We start from the raw sequence: 22,143 nt of genomic DNA, 5'->3' as shown, positions 1-22,143 counted from the left end.
AACAGAGATAAGTGATCTGAAGGAAAAGTAGAGAGAAGATGACAACGTGTACCGTAGTCACAATTTAGTTGGGGCTACGGCTCAGAGAAGGTGTCTCTGAGGGAGAACAATTTAAACTGAGGCTTGAAGGAAGAGTAGAACAAACAAGACATGTGCGTGTGTATGCGTGGGTCCATGCACGCACACATCATCCCATCAGAAGTCAGAAGCCACTGCATGTGCAAAGGCCCCAGGGTGAGAGACAGCATGGAACATTTAAGGAATTGAAAGGCCAGTTGTTGAAGTAAAGGGGCAAAAGGGAGAGGAATGTGAAATGTAGCTGAAAACATAGAAGAGGGTCAGGTCAGGCGGATATTTATAGGCCATATGAAGGATTCTGGTCTTGTCCTCAAAACAACGTGAAGTCAGAAATCACTGAAGAGTTTTAAGAAGAAGAGTGAAATTATAAGAATTGCACTTTTAAAATGGAATATTCTGGCTTCACAGAAAAGGACTTAGAGGAGAGCAAAGTGGATTCAGGGAAACCTATTATGACACCATTTGAATAGAGGACAAAAGGTGACAGAGGTTAGACAAGGGTAGCAACAGCAGAGGTGGTGTGAATCATCTGATTCAGGACATGTTTTGAAGATAGAGTCAACGGGACTTCCAAATGGACTGGATTTGGGGAATGAGAAAAAGGACAGAATCATAGGTAACATCTAAGTTTCTGGCCTGGGCAACTGTAGGGCTTGTAGAGACACTGACCGATGGGGATGCAGTGGCAGAGACCAGGTCTGGAGAAAGATGGAGAAGAATTCAGTTTGGGGCATGTTGACTTCAGGGCCAGCTGTGAGGTAGGCAATGCTATCAATGAGTGTGGCCTTCAGAGAAGAATAAATATGGGCTAGTAAAATAAATATGAGTCATCAGCATTTGGATGGCAACTGAAGTGCAGGTGTTAATGAGATCATCAAGGAAAAAGTATACAGCAAAAAGAGAAGACGACGTTCTAGGACAGTGCCTTGAGGAATGCCAACAGGAAAGGAGGATAATCTGGCCCAGGAAGCCATGGAGCAGTCAGCAATGGGAAGAAAACAAGAGAGGAGAATGTTTCAATGACAGGGTGATTAATAATGTTGAATGCTGCTGAGAGGTCAAGAAAAATGAGGACAGAAATAGGCCCATTAACTTTATCTACACTGAGGTCATCAATAACCATAGCAACACTTCAGTGTGATGGGGCAAAAGCCAGATTGGAGTGTGTTGAGGTGTGAGTGGAAGGGAAGGGAATGGAGACCATGATCGAAAGCAACTTCTTGGAGTAGTTTCGCTTAAAGAAGAGGAAAGCGAGCAGTAGGTAGAGGGGGAGGTTGGGTCAAGTGGGAGTAATTCGGTTTTAAGTAGGGGAAAAACTTGAGCCCATTCAAATACTAATATGAAGAGTCCAGTAAGAGGGAGAATTTGAAAATAAAGAAAAAATAGAAGGATAGTTGAGCTTCTTGAAACGGCAGAAGGGACTAGGACGGGGAATACAGCTGGTGAGGTCGGCTCTAAACAGGAGACAGGACACATTCTCTAATGTAACAGGAGGAAGGAGAGGGTGGATACAGGGTATGGATGCAGGTTGGTATGTAGGTTTGGTAGCAGAGCAGGAAATTGAGGAAGTTCTCCTCAATTTGTGCATGTAGTAATTAATTGTAAAAAGATGTGTTTGTGTGCTCTGAGGGGCTTGCAGTCAAAGATAAGTTGCTATTATTAAACTAACTACAGCAAAATTATACCTAAAGGGAAATTCCTCACTGTACAATTCCTCACTGTTTTGATTTATTTTACTTTGGTTTGTTTAATGACTAGTCTTTTATCTTTATACTATCTTTCATCATACAGATTTTTCCAATTTTTTAAAAGTCAGGTTAGTCGAGGTCAAATTTACAGATAGTAAAATTTTTAATTCACCTTTTCCAGATGGGTAGAACCATGAGTTTTGACAAATGTGTACAGTTATGTAACCACCACTAAAATCAAGATATAGAATATTTCAATCACCCTAAACAATTCCTTCTTACTCCTTTGTAATCAATTCCCTGCCACACCAGAAAGCTTGGCAATCACTAATTTGATTTTTTTTTTTAACCATCTTAATCAAACATGATAGTGATCCTTTTTATTTTTTTGCTGGAAAAGATTTGCCCTGAGCTAACACCTGTTGCCAATCTTCCTCTCTCTCTCTTTTTTTTCCCTTCCCAAAGCCCCAGTACATAGTTACATATTCTAGTTGTAGATCCTTTTAGTTCTTCTATGTGAGCCACCTCCACAGCATGGCTATTGATAGACGAGTGGTGCGGTTCCCCCTTCAAGAACCGAACCCGGGCCGCTGAAGCAGAGTGTGTCAAACTTTAACCACTAGGTCATCAGGGCTGGTTCTAATCTGATTTCTATTCCTGTAATTTTGCCTTTTACAAAATGTCACATAAATGGAATCATATAGTATGTTGCCTTCCATATCTGGCTTCTGTTACTTAGCATAATGCTTTTGAGATTCATCCAAGTTGTCAAATGTATCAATAGTTCATTCCATTTTTATTGCTGAGTAGGATTCAATTGTATGGCTGTACCACAATTTGCTTAGCCACTCACTGGTTTATGCTATTTCCAGTTCTGGGAGATTATGAGTAAAGCTGCTGTAAATATTCATGTAGAAGTCTTCATGTGGGCATACGTTTTCATTTCTCATAGATAAATACCTAGTAATGAGATTGCTGGGTTTATGGTGTTATGTTTAATGTTATCAGGAACTGTAAATCTGTTGTTTCCAAAGTGGGTGTACTATGTTACATCCCCACCAGCAATGTGAGTTTCTCATCCTCACCAGCACTTGTTATTGTTAGTTTTTAAAAGCTCTTCTAATAATTGTATAGTATTATCACATTAAGGTTTTAATTTGATTTCCCTAATGACTAATGATGTTGAGCTTTCATGCCCTTATTTGCCATCTGTATGTTTTTTGATATAATGTCTATTCATATATTTTGTCCACATTATTGTTTCTTTTCTTATTATTGAATTGTGATAATTTTTAAAGTATTCTGGATATACGTCCTTTGTCAGATATGTGTTTTGAAAACGTTTTCTCCCAGTCTGTGTTTTTAAAATTTTATTAACAGTGGTCTTTGAAAGAGTAGACACTTTAAATTTTGATGGTCTAATTTATCATTTTTTTCTTTTATGATTTGTGCATTTTATGCCCTATAAAATTTTTGCTCAACTCAAGGTCACAAAGATTTTCTATCAATTCTTTAAGAAGTTTTATATTTTAGGTTTTACATTTAGGTCTATGATTCATTTTAGATAAATTTTGGTATATGGTATAAAGTATGGGTTTTCTTCTTTTAAAAAGTTGTTTTATCTATTCTAGGTCCTCGGCATTTCTGTGAATTTCAGAAACAGCTTGTCAATTTTCCGCAAAAAGCTGGCTGGAATTTTGATTAGGATTGCATTAAATCTATAGATCAGTTTTGGGAGAACTGATATGTTAGCATTGAAGAACCCAATCCATGAACACGGTATATCTCTGTATTTATTTAAGTTTTCTTTGATTTTTCTCAACAATGTTTTATAGTTTTCAGCATACAAATCTTGCACATATTTTGTTAGATTTATCCCTAAGTATTTTATGTTTTTTGATGCTATTGTAAATGATGCTGGCTTTTTATTTCAATTTCTAATTGTTCATTGCTAGTATATAGAAATACAATTGAGTTTGTATATTGACCTTGTATCCTACAACCTTGCTAACCTCATTTATTAATTCTAGTATATTTTTTTTGTAGAGTCTTTGGGTTTTCTACATAGACAATCATATTGTCTGTGAACAAAGATAGTTTTATTATTTCCTTCCCAATTCTTTATGTGTTTTATTTATTTTTCTTGCTTTATTGTACTGATTAAATCCCTTAGTATGATGTTGAATAGAAGTGGTAAGAAAGGACATCCTTGCCTTGTTTCCGATTTTAGAGAGAAAGAATTCTTTCTTTCACTGTTAATTATTATATTAGCTATATATTTTTTGTAGATACACTTTATCAGGTTGTGGAAGTTCCCTTCTATTCCTGTTTTACTCAGTGTTTTGACTACATGATATGGAATTTTGTCAAATGCTTTGTCTACATCTATCGAGATGATCAAATTTTTTTTTGTTAGTTTGTTGATATAATGAATTATACTAATTGATTTTTGAATGTTAAACCAGTCTTGCATTCCTGGGATAACACCCACTTGGCCATGATTTATTATCCTTTTAATATTTTGTTGAACTGAATTTACAAATATTTTATTAAATATTTTTATTCATGTGGGATGTTGGTCTGTAGTTTTCTTTTCTTGTAATATATTTGTCTGCTTTGATATTAGGGCTACACTGGCTTTGTAAAATGAATTGGGAATTGTTCCCTCCTTTTCTGTTTTCTGGAAAAATTTGCATAGAATTTGCATTATTTATTCCTTAAATGTTTGGCAGAATTTGCAGTGATGCTATCTGGGCCTGGAGTTTTCTTTGTTGGAAAGTTTTTACCTGAATTCATTTTCTTATATAGATATAGGACTATTCAGGTTCTCTATTTTCTTGAGTGAGCTTTGGCAGACTGTGTCTTTTAAAATTTGTCAAATTTACCTAAGTTAGCAAATATATTGTCACAGGTTGTTCATAATATTCCCTTGTTATCCTTTTAATGTCTCATCTTTCTACAGTGTTTACTATTAATACTCCGAGTCATAAAAGAAGGGAGATTTTTTTTCCCATTGGAAAATATCCAATGAATGGAATATTTAATTACATATAAATAGATATAAAGGGAGGGAATGGGGGTGATACGGCTAAGTAAAAAGAAAATTCAGTTGACAAGCTTCCTACAGTAAGTTTGAACGTAGGGAGATGTGGTCCTGCGGATCCTGATTAAGACCTACTTCAAATTAGATCAGAGAATTTCTGAGCTGACTTTTGGTCTTGACCTCAGTATTACATCAACTCAATACCAGTCACTCCAAAATTTAAATCTTCAGCCTTAACCTTTCTCTAAAGTTCCAGAATTCAACCTGTACATCATATATTCCTTCATCATGCTAAGAACTGAACATTTCTTATTCTCAACCAACTTCTTTTCCCAATTTTTCCATCCCTTGATAACTTGTTTTAGTCTTGAGGTTTTACTATTCTCCCTTCTTTATCTCTTTTATATTTGCAGCAATCACTTCTATTGATTCTCCCTCCACAAAGTCTCTCACATTTGTCTCTTCCTCTGTTTTCACTGTCATTACTCGAGTCTTTTCCCTCATCATCATTCAAACCTGAATATCTTCCTGATTTCTCACTCCTGCTAATTCTATTCATGGCTATCAGAGTAGTAGCCATAAAAAAATCTGTATCATGTGAATCTTATTAAAATTGCAACTCCTGTTTTATTTTTCTTTGTGCACTTTCTGCTCTCTGAAATGCTCTGTATTTTAGTGATTTATTTTGTGTATTATCTCTCTCCCCGCTGGAATGTAAGTTCCATGAGGGCAAGGACTTTGTTTTGTTCATTCCTATATCTCTAGTACCTAGAACAGTGCCTAGCATAAAGAAAGAGCACAATAAACATTACTGAATGAGTGAATGAATTGCAATACTCTCAAATCACAATGTTTCCTAGTCACCATTAAATAAAATAGTAGCTTCTCTACATATGGTATTCATAACCCATCATGAGATCACCATTTATCTGTCTAATCCTATTCTTCAATTCTTCCATGAGAACCCCAGGTTCCTGCCAGGCCAATTTCAATCCAGATCCTTGCTAGTTAGTGCCTCTTATATGCAAGCCCCCTTAGTGGTCTCTTGCTCTTTTGCCCCCTCTTCCTCACACTGTGCTCATTCCCTCTCCACATCCTTGCTTACGTGGTCTCCTTCACCTTAGAAAGGTGCCTTCTTCCTCTTGACATCCTTTAAAGCTTATTTAGCTTGCTCAGTGGGGGATAACTGTAATGACTTCCCTCATTTCTGAACTTCTACATGATTTAGCTTTTCATTATCATAGATAATGAGTAAATAATGTATTAGACCATGTGTAATAAACTGAGAATTAGATTTAAAAACCTGGAGCTGAAAGAGTGCATAGATAGCATTTAGTCCAATTATCTCACTTTATACATAAGGAAACAAGTCTAGAGAGCCATTAAAAAACTAATATGAGTAGAATTAGAACTATAATTAAGGTTTTACAATTCTCAGTGTCCACTTACCCTTTCCACTAATATACTCTCTCATTCTGTTTTATATATACATACATATGTGTGTGTATGTGTGTATATGTATTATTTCCCTAATAAAGCTGTAACTCCTTGGAATTATGTTCTGTATCCTATATTCCTGAATTCCCCAAAGCACCTATTAATGTGATTAGCATCTGGTAGGTGCTCAATAAATTCAAGTTGAAGGATTAACTGATTTGCAAAAAAACACTAAGAAAAATAAGTCAGAGAAAGACAAATACTGTATGAACTCACCTACACATAGAAAATAAAAAAGTTGAACTTAGACGAACAGAGAGTAGAATGGTGGTTGCCAGTGGGGGGTGGGGCGGGAAATGGGGAGATGTTGGTCAAGGGTACAAACTTCCAGTTATAAGACGAATAAATTCTGAGGATCTAAGATCTACAGCATGGTGACTATAATTAACAATACCGTATTGTATACTTGAAAGCTGCTAAAAGAGTAGATCTTAAATGTTCTCACCCCCCACCCCACACGCACACAAAGGTAACTATGTGAAGTGAAGGATACGTTAACTAACCTTATTGTGGTAATCATTTCACAATATATATATATATTAAATCATCACATTGTACACATTAAACTTACACAATGTTATATGTCAATTATATCTCAATAAAGCTGGGGAAAAATAGAAAAAAGAAAAGGATCCAGAGGTATGGAAGTTTCCTTTGGGCAAACTTGAGCTCAGGAAAGCCAATTCAATTCCACCTCAGAAGCAAAATGTCGCTTTGCAGAAAATATTCTAGTCATTTAGACTTGGGCCAGGATAGAATGCTTCCATCCTAGCCAGAGATCTACAGGCTTATTTTTTTTAACCAGAGGAAGAAAGAGGTATGTGTTTAGAGAATCAATCAGAATCAAATCTTCACCCAAGAAGTTCTGTATAAACATTAACTTGGCTATACAGCCTTCATCCAGCTGTCTCTTTTCAAATTTACACGGGCAAAAAAAAGATGTAAACTAAAAATATCACAGTAACTAGAGGCTGACATCTGAAATCCTCTTCAACTCAAGCATCCAAGTGAATGCAACAAATATTTACATTAAGAACTGAAATGTTGGGAAATAGTTCAAAAAATTTGATATGGCTAGATATTAAGAGGCATCTTCACACTGTCCAATGCATACTACGTAGAATACATTATCTATTAGATATCTGCTTTCTGACATCCTTCACAGAATCCCCGATGGGAATGTCCTTATGCCGTGCCAGGCAGCATAAGCCCAGGAACCAGCAGGACAGAGAAGTGGACCCGAGCTAGAACATTTCTGCCACTCTGTCCTGCCAAGCTGTGGGACTCTTCCTCTCTCCAACACCACTGTCCTCCTCCCATCCTCACCACCCGGGGAGCCTGGGCACAATGAGAGGACTGAAGATGATTCACGTTCCTGAGTACATGCACGGGAGCTCTAGAAGGCAACGACTAAGAAACACAGACTAATGACATTAAATAGCAGTGCCACATTAGGGGCAAATTTTGATTTATCTCTTTTACTTTGAGATGATAAAGTACTCTTAAATCTGATGAATTTTAAGTTGTACCAATATTCAATCTAGCCAATTATGGCAAAACATAACTGCAACAACAGTAATAAAAAAAACACGTCTGAATAACCCTCACTGTCAGTATGAACAAGCACCAAAGTCGCTGGATCGTTGTGAAACCCACTGTATGCTTTGGAGGGTGGATGTAGTTGGCAACATTTGTTCTCCCTAACTGTTGATCAGAAATCATTAACGAGATGTAATGCTATATACGACACTTATCTTGATAGCAAAGATGTCATTGCATAGAAAATTGTTGAAGTTTACTTATTAACACATGAACTAATTTTACATGATTCCTGAGCTCAAAATTAATCATTACTATCTCTGCAATTTTGTGTTTTATTTCTATCTTCTCATAATACTTACATACTACATCACAGTTACTTGTGCTCATATCTGTCACTGCCACTAAATCATAAACCCCTTGAGAGGTGGATCTAGGTCTTGTTCATCTTTGGGTTCCTTTCAGGGCCTAGAGTAGAGTTTTCTGAATACTAGATGAATAATAAATGTTGAATGAATGAACCAACTACCCAGAAAAACTAATGGCAACCCTACATACTATGTAGAATCTGTTCCAATTGACATTTGTATATTTGTTATCTATGGATCAAAGGAAATCAATCCATGATCCAAGAGTACTTCAGTATTTTAAATCTGTTGTCACAATTTTATTTCTCTCCATTCTATCCCCCAAACTCCTGTGAATGGCAAATTTGAGTGTTGTCAATAACTTTTAAACAGAAACATCCATTCATGTAATAAATGGCAAGTTAGTAAAAGATATAATGTAAATATTATACAATATTGAGTACCACAAGAAAGATATAGCAAAATTTGTTCATTATTGTTCATTATCTTATACTTTACAGCATTTTTCTTTTTGTGAAAGTATAGTCTGTGGTAGTCTCTTTAAGAGAGGATCTAGGGTGGTAAACTTCCTGTCTGAAAGTTTCTATGTCGAAAAATGCCTTTATTTCACCTTCACGTTTGAATATTAGTTTGGCTAGGTACAGAAATTTCCATTAAAGTCCTTTTTTGTTGTGTTTTGTTTTCAGCATTAGAAGTTCTTGTTTCCAGAGTTGTTGATGAGAAGTCTGCTCTAAATCAGATTCTTGATTGTTAATCATTTTCTTCTGTGATAACTTTTGGGATTCTTTTATATATTTTGAGGTTGTAAAGATTTTCTACAATATTATTATACTGCTTAGCACACGGTAACCTCTTCATTCTGAAGTCTTATGTCTTTTTTGTTTTTCTTTTCTGAGAAATTCTTAGATATTATTTCTTTAACTATTGGTTCCCCTCCATTCTTTCTATTTCTCCTTCATTAACTCCTATTTGTTAGATATCGGTAAATCTAGGGCTATTCTCGATGATTTTTTTCTTTTAAACTTTCTATCTCTTCATCCTTTTATCTTATATTCTGGAAGAATTCCTTAGCCCTGGTCTTCTTAGCTCACTAATTTGCCCCTCCATTTTTTCATTCTGCTTTTGAGCCATCTATTAAATTCTTAATGGCAACAATTACATTTTTTCATTTTCAAGATCTCTTGATTCTGTTTTATAAAAATCAAGATCCTGTTGATTCACGGATGTAATACTATCTTTTATATCTCTAAAGATATTAATCACTCTTCTTGTAAAGTTTAGTTCCCCCCGAGCTGTAAATGCTTCTTGTTCTCGTCTTTCTCAATGTTGGCAGTCCTTATATTTCTAGTCATTCCCACTGTGAGCCCATCCTTTCTAGACTCTCAGGTCTCTCTCAGCTTGGGCAGCCAGTCTTGGATGTGCGGCTGAAGCAGCTGTGGGTGCTTGTGCTCTTTTCTGTTGTCAGTGAGACTAGGGGGTGGGCAGAGCTGAAGACAGCAGCCGGTCTTCTGAGCTTACTTGGTCCCTCTTTATCCTGGACATCATCAGCTACCTGAGGCTCTTCTCTATTTCTCCATCCTAAAACTGACCTAAACGCTGGGTGGAGAAGGGAAGAAGGAGTGCACAGGGGTTCATAGAACAAACCACTGCCACTACAACACTCTACCAAACCCTCACTGACTGTTCCTAGCTTCTCCTGCTCCAAGGTGCCACCACTTCTAGACATGGAGCCTGCACAGTGCTGCACCCATGTCTTGGTCTATCCTTTTCTCTTGCTCATCTCAACCCCAGCTTTCACTCTCCCAGGAATTCCTTGAAGCCTCTAGTCCCTTGAGAAGTTTAATTCTTGTTCTTGGGTGTGGCTAGAGATTCAGATGTTTCTTCATATCAGTTCTATAATTCCCCAGACCTGGTGCAGTGGAGCATATACTTACTCAAGCTGACATCTTGAAACCACCACATTCAGAGTCTTACCCTTAAACTGAGCCTTCTGAGCAACATACAGGATATACAGGAGTTAGAGAAAACACTGGTACTTATTTTACACGGTGGTTATTTCCCTGTTTGCTCTTAGATTCAATTTCCACTTTCCCCCTGTTTGACTGTGTCACAGGAAACTACATTCCCTGACTCTTTTTTTTTTTTGTGAGGAAGATCAGCTCTCAGCTAACATCCATGCCAATCCTCCTCTTTTTGCTGAGGAAGACGGGCTCTGAGCTAACATCTATTGCCAATCCTCCTCTTTTTTTCCCCCATTTTCTCCCCAAAGCCCCAGTAGATAGTTGTACGTCATAGTTGCACATCCTTCTAGTTGCTGTATGTGGGACGTCGCCTCAGCATGGCCTGACAAGCAGTGCGTCGGTGCGCGCCTGGGATCTGAACCCCGGGCAGCCAGTAGCGGAGCGCGCACAATTAACTGCTAAGCCACGGGGCCGGCCTCTCCCTGACTCTTTTAACAACTTTCTTCTGGGTAAGTTCAACCAATGGGACGCACTAGTGGACGACTGGAAGGGGAGATGAGGGAGAAGCTAGGGATCCCCGCAGAGATGATGTCTCAAATAGTGCCTGTCTTCAGTGGCCCGGGCCTCTATCAAGCAGCACTCATCACAGTCTAGCTCCTGCTGGTCAGCACCAGTCTTAGGCTCTGGTAACAAAACCTTCTACTGATGTCCCTCCAGTCCTGGAGATGTAGGAGCTCCTGTTGTTCCTGATCTCTGGGGTGCTGCATCACTCCTGCAGTACCATCGCCTATACAATTAATTTCCTATATTAAATTCATTTTGTTGAGGGGCCTAAAGTGGTTTTGTTTTCCCGGCTGGACCCTGACTTAAAGATCAATATGCTGAAGAGACATCTTCAAAAATAATAATTGGTAATTCCTTTCTTTGAGAGGAAGGGAGCACCATCGTGAAGGAATTCTCAACTTGGGTTTCTCAATATCTAAGATGTCCCAAGTTATTTCAAGGAGTGACATGAAATTCTCTGAAATGTGAGTTTTGGCAATGTATTTCACTTTAAATGCATATATGCCACAAAGCAGTTTTGTAAGGAAAGCCTTAAGGCCCTATTATATTATTAAACATAGTGTTTTAGAAGCAGGAAATGCTCTCCTAGAGGAGTGAGAGCTTTGAGAATAACAGAAACCTTGCTGAAGGCTTCTCAAGCTGTAGACCTACCTCCAGGGGCAGCCATGAAATAGTTTAAACAAAATACTTTTATCATCTCTAGCATTTACTATTTTCTCTGTTGAGAGGGGCTTAGGTAAAATGACAGTATACCTTTAGAAAAATCTCGTTTGGCTCTATTTCTTATTTGGAAATAGAGAACACCAATGTCTTAGAAGCCTAGTCCATTATTATCACTCCATAAATGCTTAATAAGCAGCACAGAAACAACAAGAAAGCCCACCACTGTGGCTCATGATCAGAGAGAGAATGAGAGCCACATTGCGCCACTGATATGCCATATGGCTGCAAATCTAAAGGCTCTCAAAGATGCCGCACTTCTATAAAGCTCTGAATACCTGCTTTCATTCCCATTTCGAGTGTTTGAACTGTAATATATGGGCCATCTATTTATTAGAGAGAGCTTACTTTGGCATGGGATAAATTGGTGCTTGCAGCAAGATGCTGTTTAATACAAAGGACGTTTCTTGAATTCCTTTCAGATCTGAGACCTACAGCTCAAGAGTGTTTGGTGTATATGTTTTAAAATTGCATGACTATTATACAATCCCTTTTCTTCAGCTGGCATGAGAAGGATATTCCCATCCCCTCTATGCTCTGTTCTTTACTTCCTCAAAGCTGAGGCGGCAAAAACACTGCCAGCCTTATCCAGCTTTTCATGGAAAGCCGCCACTCTTAACTGGCGCCTAAATGCAATTTCAGACTGTCCCAGGAGACCTTCGTGCTTTGAGGTGGATTCATAACATTAGGGCCAACAAAGAAGTTAACACACACTTTCATTGTTAAAGGAAAAGAAAAAAAGTCTGCTGGCTTACTGAAGTCGCTCTGCTTCTGTGAGTGCCTCTGTCCTCTGCTCCCCAGTGACAATGGCCAGTTCATCCTTCAGTTCCTGGATTTCCTTTTGTAGGCGTATAATCATCTACAAATGGTAAGGCATGAGAGCAAATGTCAACTCATTAAGGGAAACTTGGTGACAGAGAACATGTATCTTTTGAAATTATGAACTATTTTAAGGATGCAAAAATGTATAGAGAATGATATAAAAGGCACTCCTGTACCTACCACCCAGCTTTGTTAAATCTTAATATTTTCTCAAAATAGTTCTAGAATTTTTTTTAACAAATGAAACATTACTGATGTAACTGGGGCCTCTTATTCCTATTCCCCTCTGTCCTTCCTGGGGGGAACACAATACTGCATTTAGTGGGTAGCATTTCCCTGCATGTTTTCATACATTCTCTCCACATGTATGGATGTAACTGTAAATATTGTACAGTATCATTTTGCATGCCTTAAACTTTACTCAAATGTTACTGAACTGCATGTAATTGCAACTTGCTTTTTTTCCCCACGTTATGTTTTTGAGGTTATTTATATTGCTTCATGTGGCTCTAGTTCATTAATTTTCATGGATATATAGTATTTCAGTAAAGGAATATATCACAGTTTGTTTATGTCTCCTATTGATGGACATTTAGGATTTTTACTTTTGCTATTACAAACAGTGCTGCTGTGGACATTATAAATCTCTGGGCACATGTGTGAGAGTTTCTTTACAGTGTGCATTTAGAATAGAATTGCATGGTTGGGGGCCGGCCCTGTGGCTTAGCGGTTAAGTGCACACACTCCGCTACTGGTGGCCCGGGTTCGGATCCCGGGCGCGCACCGACGCACTGCTTCTCCCGCCATGCTGAGGCGGCATCCCACACACAGCAACTAGAAGGATGTGCAACTATGACAGACAACTATCTACTGGGGCTTTGGAGAAAAAAAAAGGAGGAGGATTGGCAATAGATGTTAGCTCAGAGCCAGTCTTCCTCAGCAAAAAGAGGAGGATTAGCACGGATGTTAGCTCAGGGCTGATCTTCCTCACATTAAAAAAAAAATAAAAAAAGAATTGCATGGTTGTAGAGTATGTGCATCTCCCCTTTACTATTTATTGCTAAATTGCTCTTCAGAGGAGTTGTATAAATTTACATTTTCATCAGCTATATATATAAGTTCCTGTTTCCCCACATTTTTGTCACTCTGTATGTAGTATTGACAGGCACTTTAATTTTGCCAATCTGGTAGGTGTAAAGTGGTATCTCAGTTTGTTCTAATTTGCATTTTCAGGATTATTGGTGAGGTTGATCATCTTTGTATACGTATATTGGCTGTTTGGATTTCCTCTTCTGTGAATTATTTATTTACATTCTTGCCCATGTTTCAGTTGAACTGTTTTTCTTTTCCTTATTGATTTTCAGGCTTCTTTATATATTCTAGACATGAATTCTTTGTTAGTTTTATGCAATGCACAGATTTTCTCCCAAAATATGTCATGTTTTTCACTTTGTGGTGTTCTTTTTGTTAAATGAAAGTTTTACATTTCAATATAATTTCATTATCAACTTCTGTTATGAGTTGTATTTTTGTGTCTTAAAAAAAAAATCTGTTTTACCTAAAACCATAGTAATGTTTTCCTATATGTTCTTATAAAAGTTTTAAAGCTTTGCTTTTCACATTTAGGTTGATTTTATTTTGTATAAAGTATGAGATATAGATCTAATTTTAATTTATTTTTTATACAGCTAACCTTGCAAGATTTGCTATTATAATTCAAACATGTTTCCACATATAAATGTGTCTTTTTCTGGGCTATTGGTTAAACATATTTGTCTACTTGACTATATGTATGGCAATACTACACTGTTTTAATTACCGTATTTTAAGAAATTTTGGCATCTAGATAGAACAAGCCCCCTTCATCTTGTTTTTTTCCAAAATAGACTTGGCTATTCTTGGTCCTTTGCTCTTTCATGTAAATTTTAGACCCAGCTTTTAAAATTCTACCAAAGACCCTTCTCAAATTTTAACTGGAAATAAATTTGATTAAAAGGTTAATTTGGTAAGACATCAAATTAATGACATTGAATCATCACATCCATGAACATGGTATGGCTTTCCACTGATTCTTTTCAATAAAGATTTATAATTTCCTCTATAAATATCTTATATGTCTTTAATTAGATTTTGTTCCTAGAATTTTAAAGTTTTTATTACTATTATAAATGGAATTTTTGTAAAATTGCATTTTCTAATTGTCGGCTTTTGATGTATAGGAAGGCAATTCATTTTTATATATGGATTATGTACCAAATAACTTTCTGAACATTGTTTTGGTTCTGTTTATCATTAAATACTCTTGGATATTCTATATAAGCAATCAAATTCTAAGTAATGGCAGATGTTTTTCTTCTTTTCAAATCCTCATACCTTCCAAAAAAATTGTCTCTGTCCTGGCAAGGACTTCCAAGTACAGTGCTTAAGACATTCTTGTCTTATTCCTTCTAGCATTTCCCTTTTAAAATGTTTGCTGTAGTTTTGCGTTGATACCCTTAATCACTTTAAGGATGTTCACTTATATTCATAGTTTGATGAGTCTTTTCAAACTATGGATGAATGTTTAATGTTATCAAATACTTTTTCTGCATCTAGTGATGTAATCATATAATTTTTGTCTTTTAAACTGTGAATGTAATGAATCACCTTAATTCATGTGATTTTTTTTTAGTATGAACTACTTCAGATATAAAAAAAAAGTATAAAGAATACTTTGTACCCACTACTTAGCTTAAGTGAACACCAACGTACCTACCTCTTAGCTTAAGAAATCAAACATTACAGACCCTTTTGAAGCCCTCACCCCTGTAGAGCCTTCCCTAAATGAATTCCCCATTACCATTACCCTGAATTTGGTGTTTATTTTTCCCATGGCTTTTTTTCTTTTACTATACATTAGTATATTTTCTAATGATAGATTATCCTTAAATTCCTGAAGTAAACCGAACTAGTCATGATACCACATATCATATTAATGATCATATGATCATAACGCAAAATTCCTAAAACAAAAATTAGCAGGCTGAATCCAACTTTTATTCTTCCTTCAGTATTTGGTAAATTAAAAAAAAAAAAAAAACATTGAGGGGCCGGTCCAGTGGTGTAGCGGTTAAGTTCGTGCACTCTGCTTCAGTGGCCCAGGGTTCTCAGGTTCAGATCCCAGGGTGGACCGAGACACTGCTTGTGAAGCCATGCTGTGGCGGCGTCCCATGTAAAGTGGAGGAAGATGGACATGGATGTTAGCCCAGGGCCAGTCTTCCTCAGCAAAAGGAGGAGGATTGGCAAGGGATGTTAGCTCAGGGCCGATCTTCCTCACAAAAAAACAAACCAAAACAAAAACATGGAGTCTGGTCCTTCATTTCTTCCTTCTTTCCTTCCTTCTCTCCTTTCTCTCCCTGTCTCCTTCCTTCCTTCTTTCCTTCCTTTCTTTCTCTCTCTTCCTCCTTCCTTCTGTTCCTCCCTCTGTTCCTCTGTCCCTGCCTCCCTCTTTCTTTTCTTTTCTTTTCTCTCTCTCCTTTTGGTAGCTTTGTTATTATTGAGTCAATTTATTTATTAGTTGTAGACATATTAATGTTTTAAAATTCTTCTTGCCTTAGTTTCAGTGTTATGTTTTTCTAGGAAATTGTCCATTTTGTTTAAGTTTTCAAAGTTATTGCCATAAAGTCATTCAAAGCACGTTATTATTATTTTAAAATATCTACTGTACCTATATTATTGTATCAGTTTGTGCCTTTTTTTTTTTATTCTTTTCTTCCTTAATCTTTCCAGAGATTTTTTTTCCTTTTATTAATCTGTTAAAAATCAACTTCAGGTTTTGTTGTTTCTCTTCACTGGCTTTTGTTTTCACTCATTTTTATACTTTTTAATTTCTGTTTTCCTACTTTTGTAGATTTACTTTATTGTTCATTTTCTAACTTTTTGGCTTAGGGGTTACTAGACCAAGGGAGTTGTGTAAATTTGAACTGCAAACCCATGTGAGCCTTAGGATTTCAAAGTTGTAGAGAAACCACATTTTGTTCTACCTAGAGTCCACTGGGCAGACAAGCTTCCTAGCATCTCCCTATGCCAGTGGACAGATTTTATTTTTCCTTTCTGGTTCACTCTTTTACTGGTTTTATGTTGAGGAGGGGAGAGGATGTCTGAGGTTCATCATCCACCTCCCAAGGTGCCAGGGCTTTGACTTACACACCTTTGTTGCAACCCCCTTCACCCCTCCACTCTAGGACAACTGCAGCCTCAGCTTTGTTTCTAGGCCCTGGAGAATTCCCTTACTTCCTTCAACCTCAGACATATATTTCAAAAGGTGCTTGTTAAATTTTGTATAGGTGGGTTTCAGATTACCTGTACCATAGCAACAAGACCAGAAGTTCCAAAGAACATGATACTGAGTATTTTAAATGTGTTGGTGCTCTTAGAATTTCATTTAAATGCACAGGATTGAGTAGGTTTTGGTTGTTTACTTGTTTTCAAAAACATTCTTAGAATCATCAAGCTATGCAGAATGAAAATCCTTAGACAGAAACTGGGTCATTCATTTGTATCTTCCCTCTACTAAATTAATACTGATGCCATATTTTCTATTTGTACTAAGGCTTTCAAAGTCAAATCTAACAACCAAATTATCTTCTGTCTTATTGAACAGAAATCTCAGAACTAAGCCAACTTTTCATGATTTTGAGATTATTACAGTCATATCTCCCACCAAATTACTGCAGAAACTTTGAGATAAGAGCCATTCTTAGAAGATTTTGGCCGATGCCCACCCAGTCACCATAGACTGGCCTGTTCACAGTTCTGTTATCACCTTGTCTCTCTGAGGTACCAACACTTGTAAAGAAAGCAAGTCACACCCTTTGTGATCCTGATCTTACAGGGCTGGCTCCATATTTGCCCTGAAATTTTGAGAGTGAGATATAGGAAGTCCCATCCAAGTTGTGTTGTGGGTGGTTCTGAGGACAAATTTTCAATTGTCACTCGTGCTTCAGAAAAGCTCTGCATGTAAAATAATGAACAGTAATGTCAGTTTTTAGAAGCAATTATAAAAGAGACCAGGAGACAACGCTTGTCAATTACTGGATTATTCTGCAATGGGAAGACTTTAACATTTGTTCAATCATCAGCTATTAGCTTTTGACGCCTGATTTCTTTAATTCTCTCACTGACCTACATCAAACACATGATAACGTTGACCTTTCTTCAAATTCCTCAAGTTCCTTCAAAGAAAAGTCTCTTTAGCCAAATTTAAAGGAAAAACCCTCCAATGCCTAATATGTTTATTTTCATTCAATTATGAACTAATTTTTGTCTTCAAGCTAACTGCCTTACTGTCTTCCTCATTCTGTGCAGTAATGTTACAGGGCTGCTAGCAGGGTAGGGACAGCAGAAGAATTCATCCTAGGAGCTCAATTCCACTTGACTCATGCATTTGAATTCTGCAGTCTCCTTTGTTCAGTGGGGGAACTGTGTGATGCTGGTATCTGACCAGGGCCTGTTCTGGAAATAGATCTGCCTCACCCATTGGTTTCTCCAGAAGAGAATTCCATCAGGGGAGCTCAAACTCCCTGAGGCAAGCAGGATAAAACAGCCCCATTATTCTTTTTTCCTCCTTTTCCTCTACTCTTCAATAGAATGATTTCAGGAGAGGATGGGCCAACAATCAAGAGGAAGTGATTAATATGGATAACAGTGAATTTGAGATTTTTTTTTTTTTTTGGAATTTGAGAAATTTGTAAATGAAGCACTGTTGGTAAGATTTCACATCTTTTTTACAATGCATACTACTAAGTTTACATCAGCTTATTATCTAGATAAATTAAAAAAAGCTGAGTGATTTGAAAAGTAATATAATCTTAATTTTAGAATTTTAAAATATTGAAATATTTTATTTCAATATTTTCAGTATTGGCATGAGTTGATTCCAAATCACATTTCATTTATAAAAGACTAACAGAATAGAGAAAAGAAAAAATATCTGCATTTTAATGAGTAGCTAAATCATATAACCTGAAAATATTTATGCTTTAAAAAAGCACTTTGACAAAGCAGAATTCATTGTTATAAAATTAGAAGCTTGGTCATTTTTCCACGGATCAAACCAATTATTATTTTTTAAAAATCTCTAGAGGGCCAGCCCCGACGGCCTGGTGGTTAAAGTTTGGTGTACTCTGCTTTGGTGGCCCAGGTTCAGTTCCCAGGCGCAGAACTACACCACTCTTCTGTCAGTGGCCATTCTGTGGTGGCAGCTCACGTAAACAAAAAAGAGGAAGATCGGCAACAGATGTTAGCTCTGGGTGAATCTTCTTCAGTAAAAAAAAAAAAAAAGAAAATCTCTAGAATAAGTACCAGGACAGGTTTGTAAAATATGGTTCTATTTAATAACCGGACTTCTTTTTCTCTATGAGCTTTTATAAAAGATGGTCTATTATTAGTGCCTCTAGAAAGTTAAACTGCTGCTCTTTGAAAGGCTATGACCTACATAGAGGTAGAACCGCGTAGGATTCTGCCGTATGCATCCTCAGGACTCACTGCCCATCTTAGCAGTGAGGGCACGGGGACTGCAGATAGAACACAGGCCCTGAGCGACTGTCCATGTCTGAATCCTGGCTCTGCCACTTGTTAGCACTGGGACTCTGAGCAAGCTAGTTAACATTTCTGTGCCTCAGTTTTGTCATCTATAAGATGGAGATAGAGATGGCATCTACTCATAAGGTCATTGTGAGCATTTAATTAGTTAATATGTTTCCAGCACTTAGAACATTGCCTGAAACGAGCAAGTTCCCCCCAAATTTTAGCTAATATTTGATATACTTTGATTTGTTTTTAAACATTGTCAGTTAAAAGTTGCTTACCAATCTGGGATCAACTTCTTCATTAAGAACAGCTTCATTCTTTATGAGTGCCACTCGTTGTGCAAATCTGCAGGTAGATATAGACTCCTAAGAAAGTAAAGTAACTCCTTAAAATGTTATGGCATAGAGAGACAAAACTTAATTTTTGTTCACAGGAAAAAGATGCATACCTAAAGAGTGATGCGTATAAAACACACATTCAAATGAAGAAGCTTTGCTCTAGAACATTATTTTTTATTAAAATTTTGTTTGGGCTTAATAAAATGACCAATGCTAAAAGTATGGGAGATCCGGAGACCCTAAGTGGCAACTGGTATATGTTTTCAACTATTAATCTGTTAAACCAGAACCACATATACAAATCATAATCATGGCAGGTACCAAAATCCACAAACGTGAAAGACTACAAAATAAATATTTATAACAGACCAAAAAGAGAAGCTTTTCAAGGCATTTTACAATGCACTTGGGGCTTGGCCTTATTTTGACAGGCACCCTGCTGCTTCCTATTTTCCTCTTTTGGAGAAAGTCTGGATCCCAAACATTAATCTGAAACGCACAAAACATCAGCTGGCTCTAAAGCAACCCAAGAAAGCTATCTGGCAGGCATTCCCTGCCAAAGCACCCTGGGTGCTGCGCCCAGTGACATGTCTAGGAGCACATCTTGGAGATATCGCCAAGGTACCCTAGTAATAAAGAGCAAAACCAAGCAGGAAAAGCCAAGGAAACCCATAGCAGGCCCTCTAAAGTTTGTATAGGAGGCTTCTTCAAACCATCCTGTGTTATGTGAAGTCAGTTCTCCAATGGGAGAATTATAACGTTGGTAAATAACCCAAAGCTGTGAACTCTGTAGGGTATCTACCTCGGAAGGCATACCCTAACCCAGCTGAAAAGATGGAAACCCACCCAGGGCCCTCAACCATCTCACAAACTAGCGATAAAAACTCAAACTGAGATCTCCAGAAAGAAGAACCAACATACATCGATATTCCTTTTCTCTAAAGAGAGTGTTGCAATCATGGTCGTCATGCAGTTCCCTCCCAAACTGTCCCTTAGGACACTGGTCATCATGGAGTTCCTGTAGGGAATGTGCGAACGGTGTTTTTCTGAAAGGGCAATGATAACCTGTGGTAAAGTAGAAAAATAATGGCATTAGCTTAGCAGAAAATGCACATCTGACAAACAACTGAGCTGCAACTGTAATAAAAATACAAAAGGAAATAATAACTAAACGCAGGGTGACACTCAAAACTTGAGCTCAGAATAAATATCTTAACAATATTCAGTACAATAACGGTGAAGATGGAATGAAGTAAATGTAGCAAAAACACACCATGATGAACCCTCTAAGTTTTGGACAGATGATATAACTTGTACAGAATTGGATACATTATGACTCTGTTTTCAGCCACTGGAAAATTCATATAAAAATTCAAGAGTAAATCATGCCAGATTTTTAAAATCCTACCAAAAGTGGTCTGTATGCCCCATCTTCAAGGTAGAAGAGGCAGAACAGTAAATAACAACAAGGAAATGCAGTATAGGGGTTAGTGGTGGAGACCCCAGATTTGGTGCCACAGTGTCCAGGCCCAAATTCTAGCCTTACTAGGGCATGCCACTCAACATCTCTGCCTCAGTCTCCTCATCTGTAAAATAGGAAAAAAGTAGTACCTACCTCATAGGTAGTTGGGGGGATTAAAAGAGTTAAAATGTGCAAATTACTTTGGGGCATAGTACCTAGCGCACCATAAGTGCTGTATACATGTTTTCTATTATTGTAAGTGATAGGGGAAGTTTACTCTGGTTCACCTAAGGCTTGCTTATCTTACTCCTCATGAGTGTCTTAGGTACTTAAGGAAGGTACTAGATAGAGGGATGGTAGATGGATGAAAGGCTGCTGTAGGGTTGTCCCCAAAGGGAGCCACCAGGGGTTCAGGGTTTTCCTGGGAAGATTAATCTAGTGCTAGGATGTCCTTGCAAAGCATCAGGAATGTCACCCACAGATGTGACTTCAGGGGCATCACAAGGCCCTGGGCCCTGAAAATACCTCTGCCAACACCCGCCATTATTCTAGTCTTCCCTCCAACAAGGTGTGTAATTCTCATCATCAAAACTTCTTCTACCCCTTTAGTTTACAAAACAAGATAGGAGCGCTATTTTCTGAAGGCCCTTTTGAGCAAAAGCATACAACTATACCACTGGTCTTGCTTTAAATTCATATCCACAGATTTTACTAAAAACCAGAAATCCTGTGATATTTCTTTCAAATATCACTTTTCCATTCTCTGAAATGAGGCCTTTACACCTTATCCTTTTGTTTAAAACCTCTATCCAGTCTCCTCTCCCTGCCTTCAGTCCGAGCTGATGGCCACACACCCATCTACTAGATGCAAGCAGCCTGACCAGAACTATCTCATGCCTCATCACTAAACCCCTCGAACATTCTACCCTTCCTTCTGTTACCGTCCTGCTCCTGTCTAAGGCCAACACTCCATCCTCTCCCTCTTCTCCTCTCATCTACTTTGCTCTTATAATTAACCCCTCTCTCTTCTCATCAATTTCTCTCTTCCACCTGGATCATTCTCATCCTGCATGTGCACTACAGTACTAAACTAAGATGGCTCTTTCCAAGGTCATCCGCAACCCTCATGGAATCAAAAGCATCAATTGCCATCTTAGTAGATTTCTGAGTTAAGTAAGCATTCAGTACAGGTACCCATTGCCTCTTTTAGGATACACTTTATTCACTTGGTCATCATGACACCACACTTTGCTGATTTTCATCTTTCTTCAAAAACTAGTTAATGAATGCTTCCTTTTCTTCTTCCCAAATTAGAAATATTGGAGTGCTCCAGGGCTCAGTCCTTGATCCTCTTCTTCCTTATCTACACTCTCTCCCTATGTAATCTCATCCAATTCCTTGGTTTTAAATACATCTATATCCTGATGTCTGCCCAGTTTATATCATCAGCCTCAACCTTTTCCTTGGGCTTCTATTCCTGTGGCAACTCTACA

At 37.6% G+C, this 22,143-nt stretch overlaps 1 protein-coding gene across 1 annotated transcript in view; it reads right to left on the bottom strand.

The window, feature by feature from the left end:
* Window positions 1-22,143, bottom strand: part of KIF6 (kinesin family member 6) — a 370,265-nt gene that overhangs the window by 205,717 nt on the left and 142,405 nt on the right. Inside the window, 3 exon segments of the mRNA XM_058555469.1 lie at window positions 12,214-12,317; window positions 19,129-19,215; window positions 20,110-20,253. Of these exon segments, the coding sequence (XP_058411452.1) occupies window positions 12,214-12,317; window positions 19,129-19,215; window positions 20,110-20,253 (335 nt within the window).

This window comes from Diceros bicornis, chromosome 14, assembly GCF_020826845.1.
Source record: "Diceros bicornis minor isolate mBicDic1 chromosome 14, mDicBic1.mat.cur, whole genome shotgun sequence".
Lineage (NCBI taxonomy): Eukaryota > Metazoa > Chordata > Mammalia > Perissodactyla > Rhinocerotidae > Diceros > Diceros bicornis.
This window is presented reverse-complemented; position numbering and strand designations above follow the sequence as displayed.